At 59.9% G+C, this 24,793-nt stretch overlaps 1 protein-coding gene across 1 annotated transcript in view; it reads right to left on the reverse strand.

The window, feature by feature from the left end:
* The window catches only part of Padi2 (peptidyl arginine deiminase 2), a 40,266-nt gene extending 15,807 nt beyond the window's left edge, over positions 1 to 24,459 (reverse strand). Inside the window, exons 1-6 of the mRNA XM_027951918.2 lie at positions 24,270 to 24,459; positions 12,141 to 12,324; positions 11,063 to 11,135; positions 5,478 to 5,539; positions 4,262 to 4,379; positions 3,817 to 3,942 (exon numbers count right to left, since the gene is read on the reverse strand). Of these exons, the coding sequence (XP_027807719.2) occupies positions 3,817 to 3,942; positions 4,262 to 4,379; positions 5,478 to 5,539; positions 11,063 to 11,135; positions 12,141 to 12,324; positions 24,270 to 24,361 (655 nt within the window). The 5' untranslated portion in view covers positions 24,362 to 24,459. The remainder of the gene's footprint in view (positions 1 to 3,816; positions 3,943 to 4,261; positions 4,380 to 5,477; positions 5,540 to 11,062; positions 11,136 to 12,140; positions 12,325 to 24,269) is intronic.
* Positions 24,460 to 24,793: the final 334 nt, after the last annotated feature.

The raw sequence follows: 24,793 nt of genomic DNA on the forward strand, positions 1-24,793 counted from the left end.
GGAGGCTCTGTAGCCCTGCAGGCTGCAAGGGCGGATCAGGCTCAGCTCAGCAGTGATGACGCTTAGTGACCCGCCGCCTGGGGTTAGGACCCAGGGGTTAGAACAGTAGCCAAAAAACGCCTGCTATAAATGTGTCAGGATCAATATCTGTGAAACGCGGGGACCAACTGCAAAGCCCAGGCTTGGGTGGCTCCTCTGTGGGACAGAGTGTCCAACCAGACCTGGATCATAGGTCACTAAGGGGGGCTACCTCAGTGGTTACGACTTCCCAAGACAGAAAGGCCCTGGTTTGGACGCACTGTGGCTTTATAGGTTGGGAAACCTCTGGGAATTCTCTTGACCTCTCCAAGCTGCATCCGTTAAGCACAGGACAAGAGCACCCAGGTCACAGGGTCATTGCAAATGGTACAGCATCAGTCACCTGAGTAACCTCGGTGACCAGGTAACTATGGGTACCTGGCAGGAATCTATGGGTGCTATACGGGAGAGGCAGTGGGAAGTCAGCCCGCCTGACCAAAGAAGCAGCATCTGGCCTCATGGTCCTTGGGTAGGTCCAAGAAGAAAGGGGGTAGACAGACCTGGGCGTCCCAAGGACCTCGTCACAGCTCAACACAGAAGGAGAGGTCCATCTGACCCAGAGCCAACAGTGTGCCCTGTGGCCCCCTCCCCAGTGGGTCCACATGGGTCTGTACACAGTGCCCCTCCCTCCCCCCTCCTCCGGCCCATGTGCCCAGGCTGATGTGGGCAGCACTTCAGCTGAGGCTCAGGAGACTCAGGCCCGGAAGCCAACCCCTTGTTTGCAGGAGTCCCAGGTGCCAAGTGTCCCAGGGCTCAGACAGCAAAGGCTCCACCAGGGTCTTGGACCGAGAGGGATCTGGCCAGGGGAGGGGGTCAGCAGGGAGGGCACACTCTGGCCCTCCTCTGGCAGCTCCCTCCTCCCCACGTGGCCTGTGCCCTGGGACTCACAATGTGTCTCTATCCTGGGCCTCGTTCTGGCAGTCTGAGCCAGTGCCAGGAGGATGGATTCCTTGATGGGAACAACCCAGCCATTGTCCCGAGGAGCGGCTGTCCCCTGTTCCTTCCACCCTGGCGTGGCTGGCTGTCCCTGCAGGCACCAACAACGCCTCTCATCTGAGTAGCCCTCGTGCTTTGTGCTGGCACTGCTGGCCACACTGACCTCTCCTCAGCCCCAGGCTTTGGCCCCCGCTGGCCAGCGCGTGGTGTGGTTTGGTGTGACCCTGCCCGTCACTTTGGAATGATTCCACCTGCCCGGGTGACTCCAGAGAGTGTGACCAACTGTCTTGTTTTGCCTGGGCCCACGGGGTTTCCTGGGTTGAGGGATGTTCAATGCTAAAACCAGGAAAGTCCTAGGCAAATGGGGACAAATTGGTCACCATGTCCTTGTAGGAAGAGGTGACACCCCCAATTCTTGGGGTTCTGGGCAGAACCCGAGTCACTGGGTTTTTTTTAGGAGCACTGGAGGCTTCATCTCACCCCAATCATTATAAATAATAATAATCACAATATTTCCAACAAAGCACAGCTGTTGTTTATAGAGAGCTCTCCACACCCATTTCCTAGAGCGTCTGGCCCGTCCCTCATTCCATCCCCCTGCCATTTGGAGCAGTGGGGGCTCCCAAGCAGAGCAGGACCCAGGGCTGTGGCTGGTGAGCAGACCTCTCTGGTGCCAGAGCTCCCTCCCAGGACCCCTGCTCCCTGCTTTTCAGGAGATTGAGACCACCTCTGCTGGGACACAGGTGACCACATGACGTTTGTGTAACACACACATTCTCAACCACAGGTACATTCACATTTGTAGCTTTTTCTCTTGCAGTACTGGGATTTGAGCCCGGGGTGCTTCCCACGGAGCTAGACCTCCAGCCCTTTTATTCTTTGTTTTGGGATAGGGTCTTGCTGAATCCCCACGCTGCTCTTGAACTTGCTATTCTCCCGCCTCAGCCTCTCCATGGCAGGGGTCACAGGTGGGCACCGCTGCACCAGGCTTGTCTTCAGGTTTTGACAAAGCCAAGATGTTCACGGGGAAGACAAGGAAACTGGGCCCTGGGTGAGTTATTTCTCTTCCTCTCCACCTGGGTGGGGCTCACAGTATCCACCCAGAGGCCACCTTTGATGGGAATCTCACTGGGTGGCGGCCACTGTCTAGTTAAAGGCCCTCCCTGCGGACAGGCAGCCCAGGTAACACTCTCGGGGAATATTCTCTGAGGACTTGCAGAGGTGGCTTCTCTCTTTTCTTGCCTACTTGGGACCCATCTCAGATGGCCAGCCAGGGGGAGGGAGGTAAATGTGGAGCCAGATTTGAGTCCAGCCCACTGCCCCCAGCAGGGGCAGAGACTCTAGACCTTGCCAAGGCTTCGCCATCAGCCGCAGGTCTCTGTCAAGGCCAAGGCCTCGGTCCTGCCTGCACCCCTCCTGCCGTGGCAACTCTGGCCTGGGCGGCGTAAACATCTCGGCCCCCTGGGGCAGTGGAGCCAGTCGACTCCAGGGACATTCCGACCTGCTGGAGGCCACTGCGCAGGGCCCAGGGTGGCACTGTAGGGGGCTGGCATGGGGTGGCTCGTGTCCACTGGCATCCTGGTTAAGTCACTCCCTGAGGTGAGCCTCCCCCCCAGGGTGACTGCCTTTCTAACGGTCCTGTCCAAGAGTGGGCCCAGCCCCCCAGAGAGCCCCTGAGCATGGTGAACTGCAAGGCTGTTTTGCTGGGGAGGTCTGAACACATAAATCAGATCTTGACCGTCCCTTGCTTAAACCCTCTAATGGCTCCACTGCACTTAGAATAAATCCAAACCCTGTCCGCATGCTCTGGCCCCCGGCCCGGCTCGCTGACCTTGGTTCCCCACACATTCCCCCCTCTGGATTCCTGCCCCTCCAAGGCTCAGAACAGCACCCTCCTCCGTGCTCGGCACACCCCCTCCCCTCTCTCAGATGCTGTCCCCTCGATCCTCGCTGTTCACAGAGCCTCAGCTCAGACACCACCTCCCTGGTGGCCTCCCCAGACCACCCAGCCCGCGGGGCCTCAGCCCTGTCCCGCTCTGTGACTCCGTCTATTCCGTCTCCTCCAACCCTGCTATTTATTATGTCCCCTGGCTAGGTGGCTGCTTTTCAAGGGCAGGGTGTGACTCTTGTGTTTACTGCAGGGATCCCAGCTCTGAGGAAGGTGCTGGCACCAAGGTGACTCAACACATGGTCATAGAACGTGAGACAAGTGCAGGCAGCTCCGCGGACTGGCTCTGGGGCAGAGCATGTCCCCTGCACAGCAGAGGCCCAGGACACCCTGTCACCATGGAGAGGAACAAGGGGTCACTTCCTGGAGGGTGCCCACAGCATCTCTGGGTGGGGGGGGGCTTTACAATTTAGAGACGGCTGGGCAAGTGGTGCACACCTGTAACCCCAGTGCCCCAGAGGCCCGAGGCAGGAGGACTCTAAGTTCAAGGCCAGCCTCGGCAACTTATGGAAGCCCTGTCTCAAAATAAAAAATAAAAAGGGTCGGGAATGCGGCTCAGGGTTTAAGCGCCCCTGGGTTCAATAACCAGTAACGACAAAAAAGTGGAGATGCCACCCACCTTGCCTCAGGTACCTTGAGGGTGACATAACTCCAGAGGAGAGAAACCCTGAAATCCCTGTCTCCTGGGCACCAGAAAGAAGGACACAGACCCAGGTCACTACAGTCTCCTTTGAGAGGACAGACCTATGTTAAGGGAGTCTCCCGAGTCCTGAGCCCAGGCTGTGCTGTGCGGGGGCCATGGAGGCTAAGGGAGGAGGGTGGTGGCCTCAGGGGGCAGCGCAGGGGTCACTCACTCTCCACGTAGAACACGCCCACTTTATCCGAGTCCCCCATGGCGATGTAGAGGACCATCTCGTATCCAGCCGGCAGGCGGTCGGGGCCCTTGGTCCTCAGGACCATCGGGGACATGTCCTTGAGGTCTGAGGGGCAGAGGCACAGGGGGTCAGCGTGATGGGTCTGGGTGGTGCTGGCTTCCCAATGCCAGTGTCATGGGAACCACAGAAGACCAAAAGGAGAGGACGACACTGGCCGTCCCCTCCGACACCCCAGGTGGCCTCCTTGTTCTACCCGTGTGTGACTTTAGAAAACATGGTTCCAGTTGAACTGCATTTGAGCACAGGTGGACGTTTGGGTCCTTTGTCCCCAGGAAGCCCAGGTCCAACCTGCCCGACCCTCTGCTCAGCCCAGGATGGCGTGGGTGCCCCCTGCCCCGTCTGGCCCCGGGCGTCCTGCTGGTACCTTCCTTGCTGTAGACCTTGTTGTCACTGAAGTCCTCCTTGGGCAGCCAGGGCGTGTCTCGGTCACAGTTCACCAGCAGGATGGCCCCCTGGCCTTCAGGACCCCAGGTCCAGGACGCCTGGAAGCGCAGGAGGACGGGTGAGCGTCCTCTTCTCTATCCCAGTGCAGACCCTGAGGGACACCTGAGAGCACCTCGGGATGTGGCTAACGAGCAGCCACCATCTACGGGTGTGAGTGCGTGTGTGTGCGTGAGTGTGCGAGCTATCATCTGGCAAACGTGACTTCCAAGTCTGATGCCCAGAGGGGACCCATGTGAACATGCAGGACACACGGACAGGAAGGATCTGGTGTGGGGCGGCCATGCCTGGCAGCGTGGAGCTGGGAGCAGGAGGGTGGCCAGAGCCATGGGCGGACGGTCTGAGCCGGGACTCGAGGTCCCCAGGCCGGGAGTCCGGATGGGGCCTGCTTGGTGCGTCACTGGCTTTTCCTTTTCCTGCACTAGGGACTGAACCAGGGGACGCTGCCACTGGCCTACGTCCCCAGCCCTTTTTATATCATTTTGAGACAAGGTCTCCCTAAGTTGCTCAGGCTGCCTGGGCCTTGAGATCCTCCTGCCTCAGCCTCCCAAGTCGCCGGGGTTACGGGCGTGGGCACCACACCTGGCTTCTGCTGCTTCCTTTTCTACCCTGCAGCCAGGGGACTACAAGAAAAACGGACCGATCACGTCACTCTCCCACCCTAAGCCCGCCCTGCTGACACAGGGCTGAGCCTGGCTCCTCACGGTGGCTGCGAGGCCCAGGAGACCTGCCCGCCTCTCCACGCCATCACCTCTCCCTCGTCTCCGCCTTGCCTTGCTCACTCTGTTCCACCCGCACTGGCTGCCCTTCTGCTCCCCAGATGCCAAGCTCCCGGGCCTCTGCCCACGCTGGTCCTCTGGCTGGACCGATGTCCTCCTTTTTGCTGGTCAAATCTCTTCGCCCTTCCAGCCTCAGCACAGCTGGCCCTTTTCCCAGGAAGCCTTGCTGGTCCCCAGACCAGAGCCCCTTCCATGGCCCTGCACACAGCCTTTTGGGGGGCACTTAGGGCAGTTGTTATGACACTTGTCTGCGAGTGGGCGTCCTGTGCCGTGGGAGTCTCTGGCTGCCTACAAGGTCTATTCCGGGGCTCTGCCCTTGAGCTGCCCGAGTTCGGGGCGTCTACCCTGATGGCTAGGTACCTTCTTTGGGTTGTTCTTCTCCACCTCGCCGTCCCGGTCGGCGTCCACATCCAGGGAGATCTCTGGGGAGGAGAAACATGGGTGAGCTGCTGACCCTGCCAGACAGGGTGGCACGGACATGGGGGTCCTGTGGACTAGGGTGTCACTCACCCAGGCACTCGGTGGCTGGGGATGGGGGCCCTGTGAACTCATCTTCTCTGAGCCCCTGGCTAATGTCCACACCCCAGGGCCCCTCTGCAGACGCCGTGTGCACCGGCAGCTTACAGCCTTGGGGGAGCTGCCGGACAGGCCAGGGATCCCCCTCCCTCCTTCTTGGGGGCTGGGGACCGGTCGTCACTGGACAGATTTGGGGCCTCCGTTCAGAAGGGTGGAGTCCCAGGGGCACACGGGAGGTGGGAGCAGAGCTGAGATCCGCACTGCACCCGTCCGACTTGGTTATAATTTGAAAATGTACCAGCTCAGGGTTCCCTGTCTTTCCCAGTCCATCTGGGTGCCTGTGTGTGCACACGTGGGTCTGTGTGTGCACATGTCCTCTCTAAGAACCCCTAGAAGTCTAGATTCCACCAACAAGGACTGAGGGTTTTCCTCTGGGTGAGAAACCATGTCTTCTTGATCTGAGGGTACCTGTGATCGGGGCTCCTGCTAGATGACCAGACAGGGTCCCTGCTTATCCTTCTTTCAGGGAAGGGACTTTTATCGTCCCTGGGCCCGCCATGGAGACAGGCTTTGTGGAGAATGTGGGGCAGTGGAAAGGTTTAGCATTAGACAGTGTTGGTTTGGACCCTGGTTCTCTGCTTGGGAGCTGTGTGACTGTGGGCAGATTAGACAACGTCTCTGAGCTCCAATTTCCTCAGTTTTAAAGCGGAGTCCTTTCCTGTAAAAATTAGCCGTTGCACTAATTGCAATGATAGGCATTACTGACTTTTGAGCCAGATAATGAATTCTTTGGAGTTAAGAGACTGATGGGTGCTGCTGGGGTGGCATCAAGAGTGTCACCCAGAGTGAGACGCGCTGGTTTCAGGCCCCAGAGCTGCCCAAGGGGGCCCGCGCACACCCAGCATGACTTGGACTGAGGTAGGGGCTGGGTGGGGCGAATGTGTTCCCGGTCAGTCCCCACGACAGCCGAGCCCTCTCCCTGGGTGGGGTGGGGGGTGAGGCGGTCCTGGCACAGGAGGGGCACAGATGTCACCCTTCCCTTCGTGGTCCAGCCCAACCGGGTCCACGGATCACACCCAAGTCCTCCTTCTGCCCAGCCTCCTGCCCCTAAATGTGGCCGTCCTGAGGTGGACAGAGGCAAGAAGGCGGGGGCAGGGAGGTCCCTGGAAGAGGTACCCTATAGTGTCCTGCTCCCGGGGCCTCCTGGGAGGCTGCGAGGCCCACTTCTCCACTCCCGCCACTGTGAAGCCCGTGCCGCGGCTCGGGTACCTGGCTGGGCCCTGGTGACCGTGCACAGACCTGCTCTGAAGGAGCCTCCAGTCCTGGAGGGAGCTGTCACTGGACCCATTTTGCGGGAGAGCAAGCCAGGGCTCCAAGGAGCCGCCCGCCAGGGAGCTGGCCCGGAGATCCTGGAGGGGGGAGCAAGGGCCCCGGGGGGGGGGGGGGGGGGGGGGCGCCTGCGCTGCCAAGGAGGCTGAGGTCAGGAGCAGGGCTGGTGCTGGAGGCCAGCTCCTCTCCCACCTGCGCCCACTGCAGACCGCTTTCCACGGCCTGCTCCCTGGGACCTGCCACCACCCGGCGTCCACACAGGGCACCCAGGCGTTCACCCAGGCACCCAGCAGGGACGCGACCTTGAAGCTCCTGGAGTTCAGCGGGGCTCCGGGTCTGTTTTCTGTGGTCTCCATGGATCTAGGTTGACCTCTGGCTGACCTCTGGCTGACCTCTGACTGACCTCCTACCTGGGCTGTTTCCAAAAACCAAGGCCACCTTCAAAGACGCAATGCTTGCTCCCCTGAAGGTGGAGACCAGAGAAAGAGGCCTTCCCCACCCCTGCAGCCCTGGGGCCTCTGTCTCTAAGCTGCATGGAAGCTCTTTGTCCACTGAAGCAGCGCTTCTTAGGGAGCGATTAGGAAGCGCTCTGCGTTGCTTTGTTGCAGTATGAATTTCTTAACTTCTGAAATTTGATCAATTTAGCCAGGCACAGTGACACACACCTGTAATCCTAGCCACTCGGGAGGCTGAGGCAGGAGGATTGCAAGCCTGAGGACAGCCTCAGCGACTTAGTGAGACCCTCAGCGACTTAGTGAGACCCTGTCTCACAACAAACAAACAAAAAAGAGCCGAGGACGTGGCTCAGTGGTAAAGCACCCTGGATCCGATCTCCAGCACCAAGAAACAAAACAAAACACAAGCAAAGAAACCAAAAATTTTCAATGTGATATTTGTACCATATGCAAAAAAAAAAAAAAAAAAAAAAATCAAACAAAACAGCACTAAACGGTTTCTGATCCAGCGCTTCTTTTCATCTTCCTGGTACAAAAATAAAACAATACCTCTATTTCCTGCTTTATTAAAGTGGGCCAGGCTTTGCGGCCTTCCTGTTATGAAATTCGGGCATTACACCACTGACCCCTTATCACCTCCTCCCACCTCCCATGGTGCTTCCTGCTTCTCTTTGGGACCTGTGACCTGCCCCTACAGCCAACTGCAATGGCCTCTCTGCCCTTCACCCTCCCTCAGAGGTCCCCCAAGTTGTAAGCCATCCCCTGGGACTGCTCCCCTGCCAGGCTCCTCGGTGTCTGATGTAACCCAGTGTCAGGGGGCCGAGGCCTGCGGGGACAGTGATCGGGGCTGGCAGGACCTGGCCAGAGCGCTGCCCGCCCAGGGGGAGGAGGGGAGGACACCTGTTTCAGGGACTCTGGGCTCCAGACATTTCCCAGAGGCTCGGGCTCCTACCTCAGCTCCTCTGAATAGCTCCCAGGGGTCGGGTGGCGCCTGGGTGTGGGGCAGATTAACGGGAAATGTCACTAGGATTGGGTTCAAGGCCGTCTGCCCTGAGGATCAAGACGCTGGCCGCTGCCAGCCTCATGGACAGTGGCAGGGTGTTGGCCTCCGGGGCTTGAGCAGCCTGGGATGCGGCGGGGAGCGAGGACGCCCTCCCCCACAGCCAACGCGGGCGCTGGTCAGGGGCCCGAGGAGCGACTGAGCTGGTGGCTACAGGTTCCCAAGGCCCATTCTGTGCGCTGCTCTCACCACCAGGGCCTGGCAGCGGGGGTGGGGGGGTGGTGGTGGGGGTGGGGGGTGGGGTGGGGGGTGGGGGGGTGGGGCCCCTCCTCAGGTTCTCCCCTCCGCTTCGCCCTCAGGGGAAGGCTTTGCAATCAGCTCCAATCAGGGTCCTGAAGGTCCTCGGGCTAATTTCCACTCTGTAGCTTGGAGAAAGTGAGGCCTAGAGGTGCGGGCTACTCACCACGGTCACACAGCGAGTTCTTGCAGGACTGGACTAAATTAGGGCCTGATTTGGCCAAGGGCACCATCTATCTGTTCCCAATTCCCTGGGAGGAGACTGCGGGACAGTAAGCTTCATCGTCCTCCAGGCAGAGTCCTGTGGCCACCCTGAGGAAGGAAGGCTCAGAGGGCATCCACTGAGCACTGCGCCCTTGGCACTGGCACGGTCCCCTTGCACATGCCACTCCGTGAATCCTTGGAAGTCCCACACAAGAATGCCCAGTGCGTCCCATCTTGCAGATGAGGAAACTGAGGCTCGGGATGGTGGTGGCCTGAGGTCTCAGTTGGTCTCGGGTGTTCCTGCCTCCCGGGCACTGGCCCTACTGATGGCTCAGGATGGGGGCTCAAGGGCCCCTGGGGTAGATGCTGGAGGACGAGGAGGCCTGGGGTGGGGGATGCGGAGATCAGTGCTCCCAGGGGAAGCCAGTCTCCTTTCCTTCAGGGTCCCTGGTGCATCAGGAAGCACAAGTTCAGAGGGGCAAGCTTTCCTCTAGCTTGATTTGTGACTCTGTAAATGGCCTGGCCTTTTCTTGAGAGGACCTGTCACTTTTCATGGTGCCATGACAGTAAGAGCTGAAGGCAAGCTGTTATATTAATGTCCTTTTTTTGGTCATGCATCACCGTGGTCAAGCTTCTCATGTTTCTTAGGGGCCCAGAGGGGGCATTTTATTGGCCCGTGGAACCTCGGAATCTGGATGTCACGGCAGTTAAATACACAAGTGTCCAGGGAACGCAGAAGCTCAGACCCTTGACGGCAGGAGGTGGGATTCGGTTTCCAAGGACAGTCATCCGAGACGGCCTGAGGCTGTGTATGTGGGGTGCGCTCACGTGCCAGGGCCCAGCAAACCAGGGCGTCTTTGGTTTCATCTCCCAGGGCCCCCTGAGATCATCCCCATCAAAGTCCTAGGCCCGGGCTGGCCACCCTTGGATGCAGAAAGAGGGACAGACTGACCACCCACCAGGCCCACTGGGGGCCAGCTGAGGAATGGGAAAGTGCGGCCCCGGAGCCTGTTCCTGTGGCTGAGGGCACAGAGGAGGCTGGCGGGGCTGAGGGGGGAGCTTCCAAAACCCCCGGAAGGAGGATGTGACGGAACCCAAGTGACTTAGTCACATCAGCCACTTTCTAGGTGTGTGGCCCCAGGCAACCTTTTGTTGGTTTTTACAGCCTTGATTCTTTTCATCTGCAAAACAGGGACAAGACTAACTTCTGTCCCCGGAATCACCCTGAGGCTAGGTGGAGGGTGGGGCGCAGGTGGGGGCCCAGTGAGCGCCAAGGGTGCACAAGATTTTGGATTTGATCCCCAGAACCGAAAAAAGGGAGAAAGGAGAGGAGGGGAATAGACTGCTCTCGTGGAGGTCGAGGGTCTAGAGCTGCAGCCCGACTCGCTGTTGAGGCGCCCACACAGTCTGGCTGCAGCGCGGCTGAGCGGGAGGAGGGAGCCATTATTGTTATTTTTAAAAAGCACCCAGCACATCGCTGGCGCTCGGTGTCTGAGTTCTTTTCCCCTGCCATGTGGCAGCTCTGTCCATGTTCAACCACATGGACAAAGTCACCTCTGGGAGGGCCTCAGGGTAACACCTCCATCCCAGCAGGTGAGCGGCAGCAGGTTCCAAAGGTCACCTCCCTGGGCCAGCGGAGCAGGCTCTACCTCCCTGGGAGGGAGCATCCTGGCACCCGGGGAGGGCAGGGTAGTGCAATGGAGAGAACCTGGGCTGGGGGAATCATCCTGATTCAGAATCCACCTGCCACCGGGTTGCTGTGTGACTCTGAATGAGTTTTCTAACCTCTCTGGGCCTCACCATCCTGTGGATCAAATGAAGGACTTGGATCAGGTGAGCCGAGGACCCAAGGCCATAGCTCTGTGCCCCCAGGACTGGGCTTGAGGAGCACAAGGACAGTGGGAAGCTCTTTTTCAGGCTTGGCCCACAGAGCCCAGACTGGGCACCCCGACATGGGGTGAGTCCTGGCTGACCACGGCAGGCCGCCTCCCGCAGGCAGCCCGGCATCAGGACGGCAGGCGAGGGCTGCGAGGTGCCCTCCCCACGCCTGCAGCTACCAGGTCTGGTGAGAGCCCAGAGCAGAGGAGCAGGGTGGGGGCAGCCCTGGGGACAGCAGCCCCGAGACCCCGGCCTCGCTGACTCACCGATGGCCGTGAGGAAGAGCCCAGCCTGGTCGACGGGGGCGATCCCCTCCTCGTCATAGTAGTTGACGGTGACCTGGGGGTAGGGCACACGGGGTAGAGAGGAGGGCAGAGACCACAGGTCACAAGCAGGAAATCCCAGGGAGCCCCACCTCGGCCTCAGCCTGGCAAGTCCCCCCCAGCCTCCTCCAGGAAGCACTCCTGGGTTGTCCTCTCCTAGGTGATGGCACCAGACCAGGGACTCCCCTCCGAGTGCAGCCAGGAGGCCACCTGCCCACCTGGGCACCCCACTACCTGTGGGGTCCCCACATCTGCCACATTGTGCCTCCAGCTCCCTCTAAGCTCCCGGGTGGTGGTGGGAGGGCAGCCTGAGGTGTTTTCTTTGGCGGATGCCCCGGGCCATCGTGGCCCAGGGTAGAGCTGGAAACGAGGGGACCCGAGCCGGCTCCCTGACTGCTCAGCACCCCACTTTATACACAGTGAGATCCAGGGCGCTGTGGTGCTGAGCATCGGAAGGGCCCGTCACCCAGCAGCCCGCGCTGTACCCCCTGTGACACCGTCGTTCCAGGACCTAACAGGTGCTGCCCAATGCAACGGCCACCAGCCACGCGGCTGCCAAGCACTTGAAGTGTGACTAGTGTGGACTCGGGTGGGCGTAGGTTTGTTACAGGAAAAGGATATAAGACGTCTTGTTAATTGTTTAATATTCATGACTTGTCAAGATTTTTTTTGGTACTGGGGGTTGAACTCAGGGTGCTTAACCACTGAGCCAATCCCCAGCCCTTTTTTTTATTTAGAGACAGGGTCTCGCGGAGTTGCTGAGGCTGGCTTTGAACTCGAGATCCTCCTGCCTCAGCCTCCGGAGCTGCTGGGATGACAGGCGTGCGCCACTGCGCCTGGCTTCAAAATGGCATTTTGATAGGTGGGCTCAAGCAAAATCTACTCTCAACGTGGATTTCTTTTCTTGCCTTTTGGATGTGGCCTTCTGGGGGCTGACAAGGACACGTGTGGCTGCGTTCTGCGTCTCTGGGACAGGCGTGTCCGGCCTGCCCGCGGCACACGACCCCCGTCCCTCGCGTACCTTGTCGGCGCTGGCCTCGGTGCTGGCCTTGCTCATGGTGAGCCGCAGCGTGGTGCTGGGCGAGAGGGCCCAGCGCTGCTTGCCGTTGGTGGCCACCTCCTCAGCCTCCCCGTCGCGGACGACCTCTACCCGCACGTCCTCCGAGTGCTTCAGGCTGAAAGTTTGGGCCCCGGCTGGGGCCGCGCTGTGGGAAGAGAAGACCGAGGGTCAGGGGGGAGCCCTGGGCAGGTGTGACCAGGGCCGGCCGGAGCAGACTCCCGGAGGGCAGGTCTGCAAGGGCTCTCCTGGCTCCCATCTGGGGGACCTCAGAGGACCCAGCCTATGGCGATCACTCAGTCACGACAGGAACTTGCTAACACCGGGAGTAGCAGGGAGGGGCCTGGAGAATTCTTTTTCTTTTTTGGTGCTGAAAACCGTACTCAGGACCCGCAGCCTCAGGACTGAAGACCTTCTTTCCTTTTTGGTAGCAGGGATTGAACCCAGAGATGCCTCGCCACAGAGCCACATCCCAGCCCTTTAACTTTTTAGTGAGACAGGATCTCACTAAGTTGCTTAGGGCCTCCCTAAGTTGCTGAAGCTGACCTTGAATTTATGATCCTCCTGCCCCGGCCTCCTGAGGTGATGGGATTACAGGCGTGGGCAGGTCCCGGGCTCCGAGGAAGACCTCAGTGCTGTGCTGTGCCTTGGGAGCACATGGTACCACAGGTGGACGAGGAGACCCGGACAGAGGGAGGAATTTGCTCCAAAGACAGACTTGGGCCTAGGACCCTGCCTCCCTGTCTCTGTCACCGGTTCTCACAGGGAGGGAGCCCAGAACCAGGGTCCTAAATGGGCAGGACGGGGTGGCTCTGCTGAAGGACCCTTGGCCGGGATTCTCCTCCTGCTGACTGACCATCATTTCCACTGAGGAGGAAATGCTCTTGGATTTCTTGAAAAGCCATCCAGACTTCAGGCAGGGCCAGCTGGTGTGGTCTGGCTGAGGGGACGAGTGTTTATGCCCCCACACCCCACACCCCAGGAGGCCACACGAGGGTAAGGTCACACGCCGGCCAGGGAGCAAGGGAGGAGGCCCTGCATCTCACAGCCAGGCGGACTTCACACTCCTCCTCTCCGGAACTGTGAGAAGGGAGCTTGTTCGTGAGCTGCCCCCACAGCGGGGTCATGGCAGCCCGAGCTGATAAGACCCTGGCTTAAGGGAGGTAACGGGGGACAGGGAGCCGGCGGAAGGTGCGGTTTTGCTCAAACCAGCCCTTGATCTGAGGATTCCTAAAGGCCCAGGAGGGCTCAGAGGGTTCCGGGTGGGATTCACAGGGGGTTGTGACTGATGGGAGCAGGAGGCGCCTGCATCTGTCTTTGGGGACCTGTGCTCTGGGTGCCAGGGGTCTGTGACTCTGGCTGGGCCTCAGGCCGACAGGGGTGCTATTTGACCTTAAGACCCTCTTCCTTCTTAACACTGCAGACTTGTCGCTCCCACGCCTCCAGAGAGTCTGGCTGGCCTCACTGGGTGAGGTGAGGCAGCTGGCAGGGGCCGGGTGGGATGGGAGGCCCAGGCGGGCGCCTCTCGGAGTCCAGCGGCAGCCGCAGCTGCAGGCCTCAGACCACTGTGGACGCTCAGATCTGCAGAAGGGCTGGCCCGAGAGTGGGTGTTCTCACCTGTTTCCGGGGACTGTGGGTGCTGCTGCCCAGTGCTGCCCAGTGGTCAGAGCCCTGGGTGGCTGTGGCGGGAGCGCGAGCCTCTAACCCAGGCCAGGGGCTGGGGCTGGGGGTGTGGTGCTGCGGGGGCACTTGCCTGGCATGTGAGGCCTTGGACTCAGGCCACAGCAGAGCAGAAGCCCAACAAACCCGCAAAACACAGACCCCGAATGGCAGGAGCAGGCCACCGTGTGCAGGGGCTCCCGGCAAAGACCCTGGTCCCGGGCACTGAAGGCGCCAGCGGGCGAGGCTCCGGCAGCCCGTCCCCGGCGCGGGCAGAGGAGCTGCTTCTGGTCTCTCTGCTTCCTTCTAAAGTCCCGGCCTGCCAGGGGGACACTGGACGCACGGGAAGCTGGACGCCTGGTGGCTGTGGCCGGCTGCCGCCCACCAGCTTCCCTCATCAGGAGGGACCCAGAGTCTAGGCAAGGGCCCTGGACGGGGTGCATTTGCAGAAGCTCTGCGTTTGGGCCCAGTTTTGTCACGGGCTTGCTGAGGGGGTCTTCATGTGTCCCTTGCCCTTCTGAGGGCCTGTCAGCCAGCCCACAAGACATGGACGATCGCCCCCCCTCCCCCTCCATGCCTCCACTCGCAGGGCTGGTGACACCTTTCCCTCCAGGTCCCGCCAGGTGGTGCCGAGGGAACCTGCCCTCCTCTGGTCACAGGCTTCCCCTGGCGGGGGGCAGGGGCCAGGCTCCTCCAGCCTCATCCTTCAGAGCCCAGCCCAGCTGGGCGCAGTGGCTGGTCCTCAGCAGGCTAAGGTGAGCCTCTCCCCGGGAGGCGGGGACCTCTGAAGGCCTTAGAGGAACCGAGGCTGATGTGTTTATGACACAGTCTCTTTTTACGGCACCTGAGAAAGCCATCTATGGGATGCTACAACATCTCCATTTTAAATAAAGCTATTAAGAAAGTGTGAGCCAGTTTAAAGAAAATACGGAGCCAACAGTGCCACCGATGGTGTATGGTTTTGGCAAAAAGTCGCGGGTCTGGGACACCTCCCTCCAGCAGATCCCAGCTTTGCGCATCAGCTTGCTGGTTGGCCCAGGGCAAGTGGCTTTCCCTCTCTGTGTCACTGTGTGTTAAGTGGGAGGAGGGAACCAGAGTCAGAGGTGCAGAACTGGCCAAGAGTGGGGGAGGGAGGTCCTGGGGAGTGTGTGTGGGGGGCCTCTGCTGAACCCCTGCCCCCGCTTTGCCCATCTACACACAATTCTATTTAGAAAGTGAGCTTCACAAGTTCCCAGAGGGGATGGCCTCTTAGGACCCTGCCTTAGTGACTGGAATGATGCTTCCTGCCGCCTTTATTCTTCTGGGCCAGTGAGAAACCGGAGGAGGCCCCAGAGGGTCCAGAGGAGGAGGCCCAGAGGGTCCGGAGGGTTAACACCCGGCCCACATCAGAGCCCGGAGCCCCACCCTCCCCCCACTCAGCACCAGTCATGCTGGGAGCTGAGCAAACAGCTATTCTTGGAGCAGCCCTGGCAGAAGTGACAAAGGCACCTTTGTCCCCCTGTGGATCCTGTTGGCTGCTTCCCTCTCCAGGAAGATCCTCTTAGAACCCCCTGCAGAAACTCGAGACACCCGGGAGCCAGGGGCTGTGGGCAGCTCCAGGGTCCCCCCCCCCAGGCTGCAGGGAGGGGCTCAGGATGGGGGCAGAGAAAAGAGTGAGGCAGGGAGTGGCTGGGACGTCCCTTTTGCTTATTGCAGAGACCTGAGAGTGGGCGGGAGGACGGGTGCCGGTCCCTGGAGCCGGCCTGCATTGTCCCAGCACCTGGGATGGCCGTGCTCAGCATGTGCTTTGGGAGAAAATGAATGAAAGAACCCGACCTTCTTGGCAGGCCAGGCGCTGTTTAAACAGAGCTCAGGACTGTGCCGTGCCCACCTCGCTCCGCAGCCTGGTGCTCAGTGGGTGGCATCCAGCCCCCATGCCTCAACTTGACTCTCCAGACTCGTTTTCTGCAATCCCACCCCCCCATTCCCGTCATCGTCCCATCTCACGGTGCCGTTCCTTCTACCCCAAATGCCCTGCCCTGGCTTCTGCCTGGCAAATGTCCCTCTCTCCTTGAAGACCCAGCTCAATCCATCGTGCCCCTGTGTATTTTCCCCTGGGCATCTGGCTCCTTGAAAGGAGGAGACTATTTTGTCTCGGCACCTGGCCTGGACCAGGCACACGGTGCATCTGTGTCTGCCACAGGAGGGGCTGGGGTAGGGGGCTTGCGCCCATGGCCACTCGTTTACTTAACACGAATTTATTAAACACTTACTATGTGCCAGGCACAGCTCTAGGTGCCGGGGTAGACGTGTTGACAAAGACAGTGTGTCCTCTGGGCTCGTGGCCTTCCCATTCCAGTGGATGAGAAAGACTCTCGGTAGATCACACAATCAACAGGGGTGTCATGAGGTCTGGGGCTCAAGGAGGGGTTCCCTGAAGAAGTGGCATTTGAGCTAGGGTCTGAACTTCCTATTCTAAAGAATTTGCCCGTGAACTTCACCTGTGGGATCTGTTTAAAGACGGAGGCTGGGCCCACCGCCCGCGTTTCTGATTCATCAGCTCTGGCAAGGGGCCCGAGAACTACATTTCCAATAAGCTTGCTAGTGGTTTCCAAGCAAGGCGGACAGCTTGGGCGATGGCCCGAGGCCGATGCTGGCCTGGAGTGTTCGAGAAACGGCAAGAAGGTGAGCAGGAATGGATTTGTGAGCAAGGTGGGGGGGCGCGTGGAGGGAGAATCCTAGACAGTGAGGGAGGGTTGGGGAATCGGGGGGGGGGGGCAGGTGACACAGAAATGGGTCTGGAGAGTCAAGTTGAGGCCCAGTGGCCAAAGGCCAGGGGAGTCACTGGAAGGTCCTGATCATTTGGGCACCATAGGTGCTCACCAGGAACAGGACAGGGTGGGCCTCAGAAGAGCAATGGAGGAAGTGGAGGAACAGTGGGCAGGTGATTGCCATGGCCACCCGGGCGAGGGATGAGGTTGGCATGGGACCAGATGGTGACCCTGGAAATGGAAAGACATGGCCAAGAGGCTGGTGTCAAGCAAAAGGACATCTGCCTAGCCCCTCAAGTGCTGTGTGGCCTCTGGGGAGCTACCCAGCCTCTCTGGTCTTCATTCAGTCTGTGGGGCAGGTCACCGGCTTGGCCTTGCAGTGCTGGGGAGGCTCACTCAGTCCCAGACTTGACGGCACGACATGCCTGCTCCTAGCTGGCACCGGGCACCCGCCGCTTGTCCATCTGGCCTGGGCCTCGTTCACACCAGCCGGGGCTCATCCCCAGAGTGACCCCAGCTCCTGGCAGCCTGGGTGTGACATCCTGCCCTCGGGTCTTTGGAGGAGTTAGAAGGGGGAGTCCTGGGTGCCAGCCTGGCATGTGACCGTGGCGAGCACCCTCGAGGACAGAGAAGGGAGGGAGGCCAGGTCTCCATTCTGGCCTCACACCTGGTGCTCTGCATGGTGATGCTGGAGCCTGAGGGTGGGCAGCTGCCCTGGCAGGCATCAGCGAGGCCAACCATGACGTCTGTCTCCAGGCAGCCTCCCCCCCTCCCCCTGGCAGCCCCAGCCTCCCTCCTCACTAGGCACTGGTGCCTCTAGCTGCCCGGGGCCTCTCCTTGGTGATGACGCAATCTCCTCCACGGTTCCTCTGTTCCTCAGAAGCCTTCCAGGCTCCCTGCTACCTACAGACCAAAGTTCAACACCTGAGCCACGCCTTCAGCCCTGGTTCAAGTTCATCAACCTTCTAGTCTTATGTTCCGGCTCAGTTTCCCACCAGGTACGCTTGCTCGCATGGAGCAGGTCCTCGGGCTCACTCAGGACCCGTCCATCTTTCCATACCCAGCTGAGCTGTCACCGGGACCAGGAGGCCTTCCCTGATGCCACCAGCCAGGATTCACCTCTCCTTTCCTGTGCTTCAAACAACAGCAACAAGTGTTCAGCGTCCTCCCCACGGGGGTTAGGAAGCCTTTGAGAGCAGGAGCCACATCTTATCATGATTTGTTTTAATATCAATAAGCCCAAAACTAAGGCATGATAGCTACGTACTGAGTATCTATTATGTCCCAGGCACTGGACCAATCCCTGGTAAGGTCCATCCTTTGGGTAACCCCATGAGACCTGTACCAAGGCCACCCCGTTTTACATATGAGCACATGGAGGCCCATGGGGACAAGCACTTGCTCCCAATAAATCCCAGGGACAGTAATGGCAGCGTGTGAGGTGAACTGCAGTCCCCCGGGATCCAGGTCTGGCTGCTCCCTCCTGCAGAGAACCCCCAGGTGAGAGGCCCCAGGTGGGGGGCAGCGGGGGCGGGGTCGTACCTGGCTCAGGACCATGAGAGGTCTTAGGACCGCTAGACCCCCTGCTTACTAGGTAGGTGGGCATCAGAGACACAGAGCTGGGACGCCCAGGCGTCTCCCTGTCCCAGGACCTTAGGTGAATGACTGAGAAGGAAGGTCAGGCCCCTCAAAGCCCCTGGGCACAGGATCTGGCATGGCTGGGTGGAAGAGGGTGGTTTCCCAAAACTGTTCTCCCCTCAAACTTAATTTAGGTGTGGCTGGCTGGCGGGGGGGGGAGGCCCTGCACCCTGACCTCACCCCAACTCAGGGCCTTGTGGTCAGCAGGGAGAGCGCTCAGGGCCCCCAGCTCTGCGGGAGGCGGTCGGCTTGCAGACGGGACGGCAGGCTCTCCCACCCGGGCGCTGGCCTGAAACTGGACCCGGAGCACCTCCTGGCAGGGCCTCCCGGGTAGGGTTGATGGCTCTGGGTGTTGTTCTAATTTATGGGGCCACCTGACCTGGCCTGGTTCCTCCCTCCGTCATTCTCTCAGGAGCAAGCGCTGCTCCGGCCAAGCTCGGCCACATGCCCTTGACCTTCCCCAGTCCCACACCGTCGTGTACGTCCCTGGAGATGGTGGGTGGGGAGCTCAGCCCCACGACAGGCTGGTCCACGGGCACTGATGGCTGCATCCGGCCATTCATCTCCTCAACCCAGAGCACTTCACTGGCTCCGGAGAAGATGAGCAAGGGAAGGCGTCCGGGGGAGACCTGGGCCCTGCCGCCACCACGGGCCAGCTGGCCATCCTGGACAGGCACGGCTGACTTTCCCCAGATGCAAAAGCAGGAGGCCGTAACTGTTCCTATCTCATGAAGCTGGGAGATTTAAACACGTGGTTTTTTTCATTACTACCAAGAGAACCCTGGGGCCTCGCACATGCCGGGCAAGATGCTGCTGAGCGGCACTGACCCTAAAGGCACGTAAATTAAAATGCACAGAGATAACTGTACAAGGTGTTAAGAGGGCTCCTAAGTGCATAGTCATTGTTCAATAAATACGAGTTAGTAATAGTAAGTAAAAAGTAAGATTTACAAAGAAGCAAAAGAGGACTATGAGGTAAAGAATAGCTAGGACTCGGGGCATGATGACATGGGGTAGTCCATGAAGGCTGCGTGGAGGAGCTGCTTGGCTAAGCCTGGACGGACGAATGTCAGGCTTGGAGAAGTTCAGGGGATAGTGTTCCAGGAAGCAGGAACAGCACGTGCAAAGGCCCTGAGGTGGGAATGAGCTTGGAGAACTCAGGCCTAACAGCACTCACAAAGCCAGTGGGGCCAGAATGGAAGAGGTGCCTGGATTAGGTGGAGGTGGCATTGGTGAGGCAGGGCTTGGCATACTGGGCAGGGGAGCCCATGGCACCCCATGCCTTTGTTGCTGCTACCGAATTTCCGATCCTACCCTTAGATCTAATGATCATTTTTTTTGGGGGGGGATGGGGATGAGCCCCGGGCCTGACGTGGGCTAGGCAAGACCCTGCCACGGAGCCATGTCCCCAGTCCTTTTGTTGTTACTTTGAGACAGGGTCTTGCTAAGTTGCCCAGGCTGCCATCCTCCTGCCTCAGCCTCCTGAGTCTCTGCGGTTACAGGTGCGGGCCACCAACTCAGCCTAATGACACTTTAAAAATAAGGCCCCAGCACTCACAGGAACCAAGAGACAGATGCAGAGGAGAGAGTCCGGAGGAATTTCAGTGCTGCGGGCTCTTCCCCAGGGCAGGATGCGTGTCCGTCTGTCCCCCGTTTGCCCGGCCCTGCCCAGGATCCTGCCCTGGCACCTCTGCCTGTCTTCTGCCAGACAGAGATGGGCGCTCTGCCCTACCGAGGGGGAGCGGCCGGCGGCCCTGCCTTGGGGAAATGAGGAAGGGGAGGGGACCCTCCCCCTGCCCCCCACAGGCTCCTCCTGAGGCTGGCTGCTGCAGGGGCAGGGGACAATTGTTAATGCTTATCTTTGTCCTGAAGCTCCCGCTGGCCTCTCCCCAGCAGAGGGGGGAGGGGACACCTGCTTTATCAGCAGTCCTGATCTCTTCAGATCAAAAACCCAAGGAAGGGACAGGAGAAGCCAAGGCCTGGTCAGTGGGTCAACGGGAGGACACGCAGAGTGTGACCGCCCTGCTACTGTCCCCCAAGGCTGCCTGACTCCCGGGTGTCCACATCTCCAGTGCCCACAGAGGTGGGTGGGGACACCACACTTTGTGCCCCTCTCCAACTTCGAAGCCCCATCAGATGGACCCCAGCCAGCCCCACTGAAGTGGTGGCTGCCAGCCCCAGGGACCGTGGCGGAGACTGGGCAAGGGCACTTGTGCTAGATCTAAGATGAGCCCACTAGCAATAGCACAGGGAAACAGCGAATAACGACTACAAGGTACGTTCTCCACAAAAAAGTCCTACCTCCTTTTTTTTGTGTGTGCCTCTACTGGTAGCTTGCTGGAGATTAGCAGTCAGAATGTGGCTGTGGCCAGGTGTGGTGGCACATGCCTATAATCCCAGACACGGGAGGCTGAGGCAGGAGGATTGTAAGTTTGAGGCCAGCCTCAGCAAATGAATGAGACCTGTCTCAAAATAAAAAATGAAAAGGGTTGGGGATGTAGCTCAGTGGTAGAGCACCCCTGGGTTCAATTCCTAGTACTAAAAAATATAAAATAAAAATAATAAAGTGGCTGGGTCAGGGCAAATACTCCTGAAGGGAGAGGAGAGGTGGCCCAGAGCACGCCTTCCCATGGTGGCCTATGCAGCAAAGTGGCCGCTGGTCCACCCCATGACCAGGTTTACAGCCTCTGCTGGGCCAAAAGGCCCCTCCTTGGGTCCTCTGATTGACACTCAGGTGGGTGAACGGAAGCTTAGAAAGGGAAGGCAGTTCAAGGTCACGCCCCAGTGGACAGGCGTCCCCGAGGAGGGGTGGGGGCTAATGCTGACAGGCGGGCAGCTCCTGCCAGGACGCCAGGGCTGTTGAGGAAGGGGAGGGAAGAGGCTGCTTCTCTGAGGCCGGAAAGGGAGTCCAGAGGCCATGGAAAGGGGCTGCCGAGGCCCGGTCGGGAAGCCACTCCTACCTAACTGGCCTGGGGTCCACCAGGTTTGCAGCTTGGGGTCTACCTGGAGGCCCTGGGGGCTTGGGCCAGCACCCGGGTTTGGCTGGGGAGGACTTGGTGGGAAGCGGAGGCCCAACGCAGTGGGCAAAGTCTCTGGGGTGGGGTGGGGGGGCTCAGGGCCAGGAGGAAGGTGGAGGCCACACAGTTGACGGGGTCATCTGGTTCCGCCTGCTGGTTACGTCAGCGTCACACAGGATGGAGGGGAGGACAAGAGCATGCGTCTGAGTCAGACAGACATGGACCTGAGTCCTATGTGTCACCGGGCAAATGACTTCGTCTCTCTGAGCTTCACTGTCCTCATCTACAAAATGGGACGATCAAAGGACAACCTGCGAGACCCCGGGGGGTTGAGAGAGATGGCCAGTTGGTTCCTTAGCACAGGGTCTCCTGTCACCGCAGGCATCAGACACTACAGCAGGGTGACAGTCCAGCCTTAGGAGCCACAGAGGCTCCCTCCAGCTAGACTGGGACTCCGGCTGGCAGTGATTCTGTCCCCTGCCAGGGGATGGCTGGCCTTGATTGGGGACACTTTGGGTGTCACGATTAGGAGACTGCTATTGGCCTCTGGTGAGTACAGGCCAGGGATGTCACTAAATGTCCTACCATGTGCAGGGCAGCCCCCTGGACAGAGGCTTATTCAGCCCTACAGGGCTGAGATGGAGATATGCTGCTCCCGAGGAGTGCTGTCCAGGGCAGTGGCCACCCGGACACGTGGCTGCTGAGCGCTCACAACGCGACGGGTCCACACTGAGAAGTGCCATCAGCTAACACCCCCACTGTACTTCAAAAACAGCACGAAAGGACGTAAAGTATCTCATTAGCGACCTTTATATGGAGGACAGACGCGTCAAAATGATGGTATTTGGTTATACTGGATTAAGTAAAAACTAATTGCGCCTGCTTGTTATGACCCTCAGAGACCCCAGGCCACCTCTGAGACCTACACAAGGGACAACAGAGGCCCAGGCCCAGGCAAGGCAGAAGCCGGGGCTGAGGCCAGGGCAGGAGGAGTGGAGAGGAGCCCCGGGGCTTGATGGTATCGGCATGGCCCCTGTGGCCTGCGCCCCATTTCTTGTGGACGGTGCGGTGCTGGTCTAGATTGCTCGGCCTCTCCTGGTGGCGGGGGAACCCCGAGGGCAGCTGGGGGGGTGTAGATCTTTGTGGCTGTGGCTGGTGTCTTGAGGAAGGACAAAGACTATTGTCATACCCCTGTCCCCTGCCAGAGGGAGAGTGAGTTGGCACCTGCTCCACTCCTGGCCTCGCCCAGGCTGGGCCTCGCTCTGCCAGGACAAACGAGGGCAGGGGGCCCTGCTCTGCTCCCCAGCCCCCACTGGAGGCACCAAGCCAGCCTTTCAGGCAGCACCCAAGAGCCCCAGCAAACAAACAGGCGGGTATGGTGACAGCTGAGGCTTAGAGACCTGAGCACCCTGGCTCCCAGCCCATTCCCTGGCCGTGCCCAGTGCTGAGCTGGGGGTGGAGAAAGGCCCCGGTCACTGGTGTCCGGACCACACTCCACTCTGTGCTATGACCCTCAGGGACCCCAGGCCACCTCTGAGACCTACACAAGGGACAACAGAGGCCCGGGCCCAGGCAAGGCAGAAGCCGAGGCTGAGCCCCGGGGCTTGATGGCATCGGCATGGCCAGTGCCTGCCGTGGAGATGGCAGGAGACTGGCTGAGCAGGTGGGCAGGGCTCCCGGGGCCAGAGGAGCTGAGGGACAGAATGGGCTGGGAAGGTGTATGGGAGACACACAGGTGGGTTATTATTATTATTATTTTTGGTACCAAGGATTGAACCAGGGGTGATTTACCACGGAGCCACACCCCCAGCCCTTCTTATTTTTTATTTTGAGACAGGGTCTTGCCAAGTTGCCTAGGGCCTGGCTACGTTGCTGAGGCTGGATTTGAACTCGCAATCCTCCTGCCTCAGCCTCCCTAGCTGCTGGGACTATAGACGTGAGCCACTGCCCCTGCAGAGGTGGGTTTTGCCTGGGAGAAGCAGGGTGCTTCAGATATCAGAATGATTTGGAAGCAATGACACAGAGACTAGGGGACCCACTGGGTCATCAGCACAGGGTCCCACCTCCGGGTCCTGCATGTGGGTTCTTCCCAGAACAACACGGAATCCCGCCTGCCATGGGAAACATTTCAGATTCTTGGAACAGAGAGCTGCAGACGAAACCCAGCATGATCCTGCAGGGGCTTGCCCCACAGTCCCCAGGCCCCATCCTGCACACCGGGGAATGTGAAACACCAGCCTTGGCCATTTTCGTGGAACTGTGGGTAATGGTAGGGTGCTACCATACAATCCTGCTGTCTCAGAAATCCTTCACCAAGCTTGTGGACAGAGAGATGGGGAGGGAACAGGATCCCGAATCTGGGGTGCTTTCTGCAGACCCCACCTCTGCACCCTGCATCCCAGGTATTGGGCAGGTGGCATGTGGTCCCTCCCTGAACTCAAGGTGAAATCGGGCAGGGCATTTGGTGACATGAACATCAAGGCCAGTACTTGGGGGACAGGCAACCACCGGCAGCCCCTAGAGGGTGAAATCAGAGCCTAAACAACCCCCAGAGCCATATTCCTCCCCAAGGAAGCTCCCCTCTGGTCCTGCCCCACTCCCCTCTGGTCCTGCCCCACCGCAGCGGACATCAGGAGGTTCTGCTGAGTTGGGAGTGGAAAGTGGGAAGGAGGCTGTGAATCAGGAGGGGCTGAGCGGAAGTGAAAGGGGAGTGGGTGGTGGAGAAGCTGGGGACTGCTGAGGTCCTGGGGAGAGGGGAGGATGAGGGCCAGACCGTGGGGACAGCGGGACGACGGAGAGGAGCTGAGGCTGGAGCAGGGTGTCTGGGAGGGCCTCGGCTTAGGATTGCAGCTCCGTGGACAAAGTTTGGCCGTGGGCAGGGGTGAGGTTCTTAGGATGTCTGGGGGCTTCATACTGCGGGACAACTCGGGCGGGGGTCAGGCTGTCCACGTCCCAGAGTCCGGGGGGTGTCTCCGCGGTGATCGGAGAGGGTCTCGGAGGGGGGGTCTCGGGCCGGCGCGGGCGCTCACCTGTAGACATCGGTCCAGAGCTGCGTGCCCAGCACGCACACCGCCTCCACGCGGCTCCCGTACTGCAGCCGCACGGTCCGCTCGCGCAGCATCTTCCCCGCCCGCAGTGTCCCGCCTGGTCCCGGCGCGCGCGTACTCCCGGGCCTCCCCGAGCACCTGTCGCAGGTGACCCGGCTGCAGCCGCCGCCGGCCGCCGTGGTCCCGCGGGCCGCCTTATTCTGCCGCCGGGGGGCGGGGCGTGGGCGGGGCGGCCTGCCGGGCTCCTCGGGCAGTGGACCGACGGCCCGTTCGTCAAGCGTGGCCCCGCCCTCCGCAGCTCGCCCCGCCCTCGCCGTGGTCCAGGTTGCCAATTTCTTTCTTTCTAAGTTTGGGTTGGGCATTTTTTTCATTCTTCAAGCCTTCTCTTCCCTCCAGGACCCCGTCCCCCAACCTCGCGGGGCAGAAAAGGCAAACGTGGAGCTGTCAAGGGACAGGGCAGGAGCTGGCGCGAGCACAGAGGCTGGGACCCGGGCCGGATGACTGCG

This window comes from Marmota flaviventris, chromosome 10 (genome assembly GCF_047511675.1).
Source record: "Marmota flaviventris isolate mMarFla1 chromosome 10, mMarFla1.hap1, whole genome shotgun sequence".
Classification (NCBI taxonomy): domain Eukaryota; kingdom Metazoa; phylum Chordata; class Mammalia; order Rodentia; family Sciuridae; genus Marmota; species Marmota flaviventris.